Raw genomic sequence first — 11692 nt, 5'->3', positions numbered from 1 at the left:
CCTCAAGCAAGGCAAAACCAAAGATTTGATGGTGGGTACATTTCAGATTGTGGGCGGAGAGGGGCATGCCTGCCAGTGAGCATTTAGGGGGCACAAGAAGATGCGAGCTGGGTTTTTAATTCCCCTATGTGCCTTTGAAAACCTCCCCTTACTGCTCTATGCCCAGTGCATCACCATCAGTTTATTTTAGGTGTACGAGAGAGTTCACTGCATGTGGGCTGAAAGCCTCCAAAATGAGGAGGCTCTGACCCAGATCCAAGTTTTGCAGCTCAGGTCACAACTCTAACCGAAAAAAGGAGCAAGTGGACACAGAGCCAGGAAGTAGAGGCAGGATCCAATCACACCAGGGTGCCTCAGAGGTGAGCAGAAAGCCCAGCGAAGGGGGAGCAGAGTTGGAGCAGCAGAGTCGTGGCTTCCTGGGGGCAGGACAGCGTCTCTGAGCAGTGACATGAATCCCCAGACGGTCACGATCTCACTTTTGCTCTAGGACAACACTCAGGGTATCCCAAGTCAGTGGTTCACACTGAGTCCTCAGCAAAGCCAGGAGAAATGCTCACAAATGCATCTAGCAGATCAGGTACAGACATTTAAAGCCATCAACTTGTGACCGGAGTGAGGGCTGGAAGGATTAGGCCAAGGCCCTCTCCTTCACTACAATCCATTTAGTTGCCCATGAGCCCCCACTTTGCTCGCAGGCCTGTAGCTTCCCACAATGCACCTCACTTTCTGCAGGGGGAAGAGCACCAGAGACTTTAGAAAGTGGTTGCTAAAGGACTTCCCTTCATGTGTCCAGCACACACCAGGGGCTCGTGACTTAGACTAGCTGCCTTGTCTAGCCCGCTCTGTTTCTCTTTCTTGTGGATGCTCTGACTCATTTCCTGGAGCTCAGCTCGGTTGTTGATTTTAGGGGGATGCTAAAACCAGCAACAACTTCCACAAGCACCAGGAGGTGGCTGTGTTTAGTAGGATAACTCCTTGGCCACAGTCTCCCCTCTGTCTGCCTGTGTAGGAGGGGAGGGATATATTGGCTGCCTGAGTTTCCCGAAATGCCAAAAATCCCCCCTTACATCCCTGAGTGCACACTCCTCACCTCAAGCACTGATCGTTATTTTACACAGAATCGCTTAGGGGCCCAACGCTGGCAGCCCAGCCAGATTTCTCCCATGTGGGAAAGGCCCAGGGAAAGGAGGAAGAGCCCTACGAGCCACAGGAGACACTGCGCACTTCACATCCTGTTTTCTCTGCCAAGCCGTTTGAACACTGCTACAGCCCCACGAGGCGCTCACAGCTCTTTACAGCCAAGGAAGCGAGTTTCCTGCTCCCTGAGGATTTTAAAAGCCGAGTGTAGGCTGCAAAGCTACGGAAAGCAGCAGGTAAGCAGAATGGGTGCCCTGAGCACGGAAGGGAGTCTAACGCACTCATCTTCGCAGGGTCGCCGAAGCAGACAGAAGCACCTCAGTTTACGATGTGCTGCTCTGTTCTATGGGAATTTTAATTCTACTCCTGTGACAATCATTTGCGAGATAGTGGGTTCCCTGCAGGGAAGGCGCTGTAGGGAGGAATGTAATAACAGACGAGGATAGAGAGAGGCACCCTGAACCAGCCAGCCCCACCTGACTGTTCCAGCTACAAAGGTTCTTTTGCCGCCTGCAGCACCGTAGTATCCAAATGCCTCCCAGTCACGCGTTAAGTGAGGTGACCGGCGTCTGTCACATGTGGCTTGATCTCGCCCCCTCCCGAGGGAGAGCTGTGTGTGCAGTGGAGTGTTCGGAACAGCAAGGAGCACACTGCGCGCATCCCAAACATCTCTGTTCTCTGAGGGGCATTTGGGATGCAGGAGGAGCGCTAGATCAGGGCCAGGAGATGCCCATTTCATGCGCGCTCTCTCTCTCTAGTCAAGGGAAGGGGTATTTTGTGTAAGCTCCCTGAAATAGGGATAATCTTTGTGCTGCGGCTATACAGCGCCTAGCACAATGGGGTCCTGGACCATGACTGGGGCTAGCAGGCATTATGCTAAATGCAAATAATAAAGGGATATTTTGTATCCGTCCCAGGTGCAAGAATCACATCATCTGTACTTATAGCTCTGCACCATGCAGATTCCCCTTACTGAGGAGAAAGTGCCTCACTCCATCCCACTTCTGAGGTCTGTCTACACTGAGGGGTGGCTGCCAGTGGGTCCCACTGAACTGGTGTGGAAACTGTTTTCTCTGCAACTCTAAATGAGACAAACCCTGTTTTCAGGAGCATGGGTGGTGACCCCTTTGCAGCAGTTGGCCAGTTTTCCACTGCAGGTGGTGCGTTAGTGTCCGTTATTCTAGCACGGGGATCACAGTCCATGCAACGATTCATTCAGAGGAGACGGGTCAGGCAAAGCCAGCTCTTACCTGAAGAAGTGCAGCTGTCATGTAGAAGACTACGAAGATCAGGGTGAGCGTGGTGTGCCCGCCTTGCATGGAGCTGATGGTGTAGAGGAAAACCAAGTGCCCGGGAACCACCAGGAGAAAGAGCACGCGGGCAGAGCGGGAATTCACATCTGGAGGGAAATTGAGAAGATGGAGCTCAGGATTTAAACAGATAATGGAACTCTGCAGCCAGCTCCCTGGGTGCCAGCATGGATGTGTCCACTAATCAGCAGACTACGTTCTAGTTGATCACATGCCACAGCATATTGGATCCACACCTCTATGTGCTAAGTGCAAGGAGCGTAACAGAAATGCCCTGGAGCTCTGAACACTGGCTTAGAGACCCACCCGTACTGGGATCAGTTAGAGATAACGCACTTCTGCTCGTAGCACAGATAGGGCCAAAAGGGACAGGCGAACGAAGAGGCTCTACACAGATCCCAGTGGCCATCCAAGTGGTACCTTTCAGCAGGTGCTCAGTACGCAGCTTTCTGTAATTCACTGGGAGGCTGAAATTACTAAGGGGAATTCATAAGAGCAACTAAAGCAAGGTGCTTGGTGCTCCCAAGGGCTGTACCTGCCCCCTTTGGGGGCTCATTTTTCCAACCCTCTGTCCAGCACAGCCACACCGGACGTCTCCCAACACACCCTGGGACAGATAATGCTGACCTCCGAGACCGTAAAGCACCGAGCTTAGCTCCACAAGGCCACTCTTCTGGGGGCTGCCTTGCCCCCAGAGGCTGCCTTGCCCCCAGAGGCCAGGCCAGTCCAGTCCCAGGCTACGGGCTGCCCCACGCATGGTAGAGAATAAATCTCAGCACATGCACTGCATGAAATGCAAATCAGGATTCCCGCTGCAACGTTCCCCCCACCATGTCCATCCTCACTTGAAACATCTGGGTCTGCAGCTAAATAATGGAAACATTATGGAGCCTCTATATTAACAGGAACCTTTTCTGGAGCTTCAGTTGTACTGGCCAGGATAAGCCGAGTCGCTGGCTGGCAGCTTCTGCAGCCCAAAAGCACTTGGTGAGGATTTAGAAGGTGGCAGGGAAGAAGTCATTCCAATGCTGGGGAGTCAGAGGCCACTAAGGCGGCCGCCTTTTCCTAACCCAGCGGGGACGCTCCACCTCACCAAAACTGCATTGACACGGTCTCTGTAAACAAGAGCAAAGGCCAGGCCAGCGCCTGGTCTCTCTGCTTCCCAGCAGGTCTCAGCTCCCATTTCCCTTCCTTGCTGCTTAGTGACCCCTCCCTCAGTGCAAGCTGAGCCAGCTAACCGTCAAGCCATTTCAGGATGCCGGTGAAGTGAACTGTAAATCCCCTAGCTCAGAAAGCCCCGGCGCATGGCGCTGGGTAGAAGGAACAGATACCTGAGCTGAAGAATGCGCTGCAGGGGGTGGGGCACTTGCGCGGGGCCATCTCTGAGCTCTCGCCCGGGATTCCGCTCATGTGGAGGTAAGTGGAGATGCGACTAGCCTGGACAGCTACCAGGTTGCCACCGACACCTGCAGGCCAGAAGGGGAGCAGTGAGAACGGGCGCGTAACTCAACCCCCGCAGAACTTGGGCGCACTTGAGACTTCAGGAGCCAAGTTAAACTCTATTGGCCTTTGAACTGCAACCCTTTTAATGCCTCCGGAACAGCCAGACCAGCAGGTGAACGAGTCCTCTCTTGCTCCTCGCAGGCAGAATTCTTTTGCTGTGTTGTCAGAAAGCAGCTGCAACTGCTTCAGTTACAGATCAAGCCGTCAGCCCTCCATTTCTGTCCCACATTCCACTTTTGCGGGATGCAAAAAGCCAGAGAGACAGAGAGAAAGGACACTGCTCTACAACCCCCCTTTATGACCCCTGCTGCAACTGCATTATTGTAGAGCATTAAGGGCAGTGCATGGGACACAAAAACAATGGGCCAGTCATGGCAGTAAGTTGAAAACTGCAAAGAATTTTGTTTGAAACACAGCACATTACCTGCGGAACTCATTGCCACAAGCCCAAGAGATTCATAGCATTTTTTAAAAAGTGTGCGACACACAGATAATGAGCAGACCCACAGTTCTATTAGCAAAGAAGCCTAAGGCACTAGAAGTTTCAGACCCAAGCTCAAGGAACAGGGAAGGGGCATCAGACTGGATAAAATATTCAAAAAGACACTTGCGTGCATAGGTGCCTCTTTGCTGAAGTATCAACTCAAGGGTAGATCACTTGAGATCCTTCCCTCATGTTAATCTATCACCAGGAGCAGCAGCCACACAGCAGAGCAGCCGAGTTGCTCTAACACCCTGTCTCAAGCCTAGGAGCCAAAATCCCATTGGCATCTACAGATGCAGGCTCCTAAATCACTTTTGAAAATGGGCCTTGGGCGCTTTTGAAGATTCTACCCACTGGCTGGCAGGGACTGCTGAGAGGCTCATTGGCAGAGCAGAAGGGAACTCACCATTAATCACCGGCGTAAAGACGGCTATCCCCGCAAAGTTTGGATCCGACACAGTTTTGTCCAATATTAACCCTCCAACACTGCAAGGGAAGACATTGAAGGAGTTGATGCCCAAGGGAAAATGACCACTCAGAACATCCAGAGACTCCCAAGCAATTATGATGGTCACACTTATGTAGGCATGAGAAGCAGTGCCCACTGTTTGTGAGGCTGGTTACTGCAACTGTGCACACGTCACAGGCATCTACACCCATTTACGCAATGGCAGCAGTTGCATATGGACTCCGGGGCCTCTTAAAGCTGGTGCATAATATCAGAGCATCGAGGGAAAAGGGTTACTAGTGTGTCGTAGTAAAAGACAGTTTTGGCAGGAGCCGCAGAGTCAGGTAGGGGGTGCTTTCCCATGATGCAAGTTACATTTTGGCACACATCACACCAGCTGGTTTGTAAGTTTCAGTCAGACAAAATTCCCCAACAGGAACAGAGATTGTAAATCCTTGTGTACCTAGTGTAGAAAGAGCCTTTTGTTGTAACAAACCCGTCTGGGGCAGTCACTTCCTAGAGATGGCTCTTGTGGTGAAGGCGCTAAACTGGGACTCAGGAGGTGTGGGTTAAATTTCTGGCTGTGCCACAGACTCTCTATGTGATTATGGGCAAGTCACTAGACCTCTCTGTCTCTCAGCTCCCCACCTGTAGAGCAGGGATAACCATACTTTCTTCCCCCCATTCTTTGGGAGAGGGACTGTCTCACTATGGGTTTGTAGAGTGCCCAGCCTGGTGCGGCCCTGATCCCAGGTGGGACCCTTAGATGCTAAGGTGACAGCAAACAGACAGGTACTTGGGGACCCTGTTTTAGGAGATACTTGTTTGGTGCACATTAAAATCTGTTTGACATACAGTGGAAATCCTGCTCTCAGATCCAGAGGCGCACCCTCTGACAGTTGCATAGGTTTAGGAGCAGAATTAGCCCACTTATGCTGGAGATATGTGCCATTATTGCGCTATTCCTAGAGAGGGGCCTGGGCTGTAGATCTGAACATTAACATTTGAAGGGGTTCGGTTCCACCATCTCCGTTTCTTATGCACAGCATGCACCATTCGGGCAAGCCCCTGAAGGGAAGCCAGGATGTCCCTTCCTGGTAAGGCTGGCGCAAAACAGTCATTTCGTGTCTTCCTACCTGCTAATAGCCATGGCAATGATGACTGGCTCCCACCCAGAGTACAGCACCTCCCGGGTTACTGGATTCCTCTTGGCAATGATGATCCAGAGCGGTAGCAGGGCTATGAAGAAGGCACACACCAAAGGATTCACGTACACTTTGTCCTCTGAAAAGAGAAGCAACAGGTCAACAAGCCCTCCTGCCGGATGTCATGGGTCACTACTCAACAGCAGTGTTGGACAGCAGACCTGGTCCCATTTCCCCTTTGACCTCAGGCCCTGGGAGTCTGCGAGAGCCAGACATGGCCACCCCGCCTTCGGGAGGTATGCTATTGTCAAGGCTGCCCTCTCTGGATCAGCTCTTACCGCTGCTGACGATGTGCCCTCTAGGAAAAGCCCGGTTCCCAGCCTCTCACCCCGTCCGGCCTTCACCTGCTGGGCAAAACCTAGCAGCCACGCCTGCCCTCTCCTTGGAATGTCGTTGAAGACATGTCCCGACCAAGGAGACAGCCACAGCTCTGCTACTAGGGACCCTCCCAAACCTTACGCCAAGGATGCTTTCTAGCTTCTGGCACTTGCCAAAAAGCAGCCCTTGCCGGTCTGACGGGCAGGGTGCACCCAGAGCACCCCCAAGCCTCTCCGCACCTGTGTGGTCTATGAAGATCCTTTAGATTTCTCCCCCCCTCCCCCCCCCGTCATCTCTGAGTATGCCTTAGAGAGGCAGCCTCAAGATTAGGCATTACATAGATCCCCTTAAAAGCTGGAATGGAGGGCAAGATGCCAGGGAAATGCTGCAGCGCACATTAGGAGGGGATATGCATCTCTCACGTCTCACCCAGCTCTATGTAGAGGCCCCAGCTGATCCCTGAAAGCAGCGCCAAGGTGATGAGGTCCCCCAGGCTGGCAGCAATGGGCGTGGCCACGTTATCCGGGTTGATCCCGATCTTCCTGGATCCGATGATAACTCCGATCATGATCATGCCTAGGCCCAGAGGAAGAAGTGGGGTGAGCCGAAGGGCACCGCTGCTCAGGCTGAGCGAGCGCGGCCGAGGGTTTAGGCTTACCCAGCACGAGTGAAGCGATGAAGGCTGTGGCGACACTACTGGCACAGAGCAGGATGGCATGGTTCATGCTGAAGTGCCCATCTGGGATCCAGCCAAATATCACGGCAGCAATCGAAGCCAGGAAACCGACCACTGTAGCTTGAACCTAGCACACACGAGACGTTAAACCAGACATGGGTTGGGAAGAGAGAGAGAAACCCGTCCCAGCCCCCCTGGATTAACTGGGAGGAAGAAGAGACCGCAATATACCAGTGGGGGAAACTTTTAGGGAGGATTAATTGCGGCACAAGAAGTCACCGTTTGCTTTTCCACCAGACATTCAGCATCAGTATTTAAACTCTCCTTCCAGTGTCACTGTTGCACAGCCCCCACAGCCAGCCCCATTTCCCCCCAATTTACCTGAATCAGAGCCATGTTCCCCATTATCATCCTCCAGAGTTCCTTGGGTGTGTCTATGTGCCCGATGTTAGCCTGTAGGAAGAGACCATGGTATCGGTTAGACTGAACCCCTCTCAGATGGCTAGCGCTCAGGGAACTTATTCACAGTGGCGGTACATTTGGCGTGGGGCAGGGGAGAACAATTCGAGACCCAAGCCCTCCGGGATGATGGTTCAAGAGAAGAAAAAATTAGCATTCCATTGCCGTTCGTGACATTCCTAACGGCCCCACGCGTCAGCCGGGCGACAGGAACAGAGCAGCAGGATGTGGACACAAGCAAGGTGGCCAATCACCTCCCACCTCCAGCTGAGAAGGGAATGAGCTTCAGAGTCAAGAGGGCTTCCTCTATTGCTTTCGGGGTTCTCAAGGTCCTCAGTTCTTGCAGTCAAAAGAGACTCCTGCACCCAGCGGCTGACAGATCAATGAAGGAGGAGCTGGGTATCAGCTATCTTGGTCTACTGCTCTGAGCACAGAACAGGGTGGCAGGAATGTTCCATTTCTAATCCCAGAGCCACACTCCAGTCCCCCTTAATTGCCTCCATTCTTCTAGCTACAGAAGCCAGGTTAACACTATACCACAAGGGCAGAGCGAGGATTCAGCGTTTGCCAAGTGCTCTGGAGACCAGGGTCTACAAAGACTTTGCCAGCGAATCTGGGACAGTGGCAGGACCTCCTCCATTTCCCCCTTTAGCACACGCTGGAATGGGGAGCGAGACATAGCTGATGCTTTCCCAATGGAGCTCCTAATACCACGTCTCACTACCAATTCTGGCTCACACCCATCTGGGTCATGCTGCTCCCACAGCTGGCCAAAGGGCTCAATACCCCTGCTCTGCTATCAGATCGGACCCTAAGCTCTGATAAGGAAGGCCAGGGTGATGGCAATGAGAGTTTTTCCTGTTAAATAACATTAGGTAAACAAAGCTAATGCCCTGTGGAAGCCTGGTGAGTGGTGGGAAGCAGCCACAGCACATGGGGGTCTTTTGGCACCAGGATGGCCGCAAAAGACACTAATCAGCTTAAACAGAACAGACTGAAAGCTGCTGTAATCTGGCAGCAGACAACTTTGCTGTTTTGCAACATTTGAGCAGAGTTACTGCAGAAGGCCCTGCCATACTGTCCTTTGCAGGTCTCTATGTGATTTAGAGAGAGATTTAGAAGTATCACAGCACCCCCAGAGATGCAGAGCAAGGACTGTGGGGCCCAATTTACTAACAGAAACTGATGCACAGAGAGGGGAAGTGACAAGCCAAAGGTCACAGTGACCGAGTGTCAGAAACAGAACCCAGGCGTCCTGATTGCTAGCCCCTGGTTCAAGCCACGAGCCTACGCAGATCCAGGAGAACATCCGATGAAGTGGGTTCTAGCCCACGAAAGCTTATGCCCAGATAAATTGGTTAGTCTCTAAGATGCCACAAGGCTGCCTCGTTGTTTTTGCTGATACAGACTAACATGGCTACCACTCTGAAGTGTGTAAAGGGTTCCCTAAAGCACAAGCAAGGCCGTTAACAGCTAGAAGGGATATGGTGGCAGTTTCCTTCCCTCCAGTTTCTGTGCCAGAGAGAAATCAAGGTCAAGCAGCTCAAATCAGCATTCTTTCCCCACTGCCCAGTCCCTGCCACTTCTTGTACATTTCCATAGCATCTTCCAAACCAACGATTGCAGAGGCTCTGACAAAGCACTTCATCCACTACTGAAATGCAGCCATTTCTGGGGTGGAGCACGGCAACTCTAAACTGTTCAGGACAGGAAGGGAAGAAAAACAACGTAGCCAACCGAGTTGGCTGGGTCAATTTAGTAAAAGAGAACAGCTGCTCAAGTTGGAATGTGACCATGACTCCAGGGTAACACCCCTCCTCTTGCGGCATTCGACTCTCATTTGAAATCTATTCCCAGGCCTCAAGTTACCAGGGCACGTGGCATGTGGGTGCCATTCTCTTCAGGAAGGAAGAGCATCCATGCCTGAAAATAAGTCTTCAGACACTAAGGGAGCCTGGGTTTAAGGGGCATTCTCAGGAATCTCTGCAGTCTGGCCAGTTCAATGCAGGGGGGGGAAGGGGGGGAGGAGAGGCAACTACAGGAACAATCAGCACATACCCCACAGGTATTTTAGCTCAGTATGAAGCTGGATCTTAAATTCCTGCCATCAGGTCAGGATTAACATAACCTGGCTGTAGTCAGTAGCAACAAGATTTTAATCCCCTAACAGGAAAGTTTTGCTTCCTAATGGTGAAAGGAACCGGCTGAGGAGCATTAATGCCGCTTTAATGAGGAACGTGGAGCCTGCAGAAGCCATTCCAGGCTGCTGTCCTGCAGAGCCAGCACAGTGACCACGTCCCAAGTGATTCCTTTGAGAAGGGCTCTCCGCTGCCACTCTACAGGTGGCCCCTTACACCTAGGAAGGAGCAGAGCAAGCGGGGAATAAAAAGCAAGCCAGATGGGTCGTCGGATCCCATCACACGTGCATGCCGAAGAGACCCCGAGGAGGCCAGAAGGGAATTTAACAGTTTAAAAGGCAGCGTGTCATTCCACCCCCCATGCACCAAGCTATAACTGATCCCCTATAGGCCGGAAGCCACGCTAATTTCTCCACACTAGTCAGATCAAGGTCATGGCATGTCAGTAGGTGGCACAAGGAGACCCAGCTGGCACGGACAGGGCTGCTCACAGGCACAGAGCGTCAGACGGAGGCAGACAGGCTGGGTCATCGCTCCCTCTGTCCCCTGGTTCTCTTGTGGCCCTGGTGTGGACATGAAGGGAGATAGGAAAGTTTGGCATTCCCCTGACTTTCTGCACAGCATGGGCAGTCTCGGTTCCCTGCCAAGGCCCCAGCCCTGGGCCAGCACCACTGCTGGGAAGATGGGGGATGGAGGAAGCGGTGCACTCTGCCTTTGTCCCAGAAGAGCTAAGCTCTGATCCCAGCGACGCAGTGGGGGCTGCATGCTTAGTGGACAGAGCCAAGCCAGCCAGCTGAGGAAACTGCTCGCTCCTCCACCCCACCCCCCAAAAGACCTCACATCCCTTACATGCTCCAGACGGGGCCGAGGAAACAAAGGGATTTGTTTCCCCAAGTGGAAGAGCAAACAAAGTCTGGCCTGCACTGACATTAGCTTCACCACTCAGGCTTTGCCTCTGGCAGAATCGCAGCTGGCTTCTGCTCCCACCCGGCCCCATGAGGAGGGGAAAGCTTGTTCCCACCATCAGCTGGAGACAAGGAAGCTTGGCACCGAGAGGACAGCCTCGGCAGCAGGCGCGGCGTGCTAGCCGGTAGTTGGCAATGTCATTTCCCGGCCAGATCTCTGCTTGCTTCTTAGGAGCAAGGGCACCAGGGCCAAGAGCTGCAGAGGCTGGATTCAAGGAGGAAGAGGAGTTGTTCTAGTCAGCGGTAACCAGCTGGGGGGTTGTAGGGGTAGGATGCCCTCTGTGCTTCACTGTACATGCAGAGCTGAACCAAGAGCTAATCCAGATAGAGCCGTTTTCTCGCTACCCACCTCAATGTTGGCCAGGGAGCCCCAATTCTGACGTGGGGGCTAGAGACTAAGCAACCCACCTCTCTGCAAACTAGACGTCTCCAGAACACTGAGCCAGCGTGACGCGGCAATGCAAGCGTCACCGTGCACCGGGGCAGGGTCCTGCAGGACACACGGAAATGTAGCGGCTGTTCAGTGTGGGAGAGGGGCTGCAGCAGGAAGAGCAGAAGACAAAGTCAAGAATACTTTGAGAGCCTGCTCTTCTGCCTACAAGGAAGAGCCATGCACTTGGCCTGGTGGCATCGGGGCACAACAGGGGCCATGGGAGTCACAGTCAGGGAGGCAGGGGAGAGGGAGCTGGTCTCGGAACCACAGCTGGCATTACTCCCCTGGGTCAGGGCTCAGACATACTAAAGAGGCCTGGCAGAGACAGAGACACGCGCAACTCTGCCCAGGCTTTCTGCCAGCTGTGCTCACGGCTCCCCTCTAACCTGACAGTGCTCAATGAACTCCTGCGAATGCCTCGCCCCCCAAATCCTCCCTGGGTAGCAGTCTGAGTCAGCAATTTCTGAGCACAGTTTCCTGCGCCTCCGTCCCCCGAAGACCAGGTCCGGGCTGTTTACTTTGAGGGCTGCACTCTGAACGTGTTAATTCAGAGGGCGGAGAGAGGTAAGAGTTGAGCTGCAGGCTGCTGGTACTGTTGTGCTTGAAGAATCACAGC

At 53.0% G+C, this 11692-nt stretch overlaps 1 protein-coding gene across 2 annotated transcripts in view; it reads right to left on the bottom strand.

The window, feature by feature from the left end:
- Positions 1-11692, bottom strand: part of SLC41A1 (solute carrier family 41 member 1) — a 31544-nt gene that overhangs the window by 2842 nt on the left and 17010 nt on the right. For both annotated transcript variants that reach the window (XM_034767157.1, XM_034767158.1), the window contains exons 4-10: positions 7463-7534; positions 7064-7208; positions 6835-6981; positions 6019-6166; positions 4841-4920; positions 3779-3913; positions 2388-2536 (exon numbers count right to left, since the gene is read on the bottom strand). In XM_034767157.1, the coding sequence (XP_034623048.1) occupies positions 2388-2536; positions 3779-3913; positions 4841-4920; positions 6019-6166; positions 6835-6981; positions 7064-7208; positions 7463-7534 (876 nt within the window). The remainder of the gene's footprint in view (positions 1-2387; positions 2537-3778; positions 3914-4840; positions 4921-6018; positions 6167-6834; positions 6982-7063; positions 7209-7462; positions 7535-11692) is intronic.

This window comes from Trachemys scripta, chromosome 4, assembly GCF_013100865.1.
Source record: "Trachemys scripta elegans isolate TJP31775 chromosome 4, CAS_Tse_1.0, whole genome shotgun sequence".
Taxonomy (NCBI): domain Eukaryota; kingdom Metazoa; phylum Chordata; order Testudines; family Emydidae; genus Trachemys; species Trachemys scripta.
Note: the sequence above shows the minus strand (reverse complement) of the source record. Positions and strands in the feature narration are given on the sequence as shown.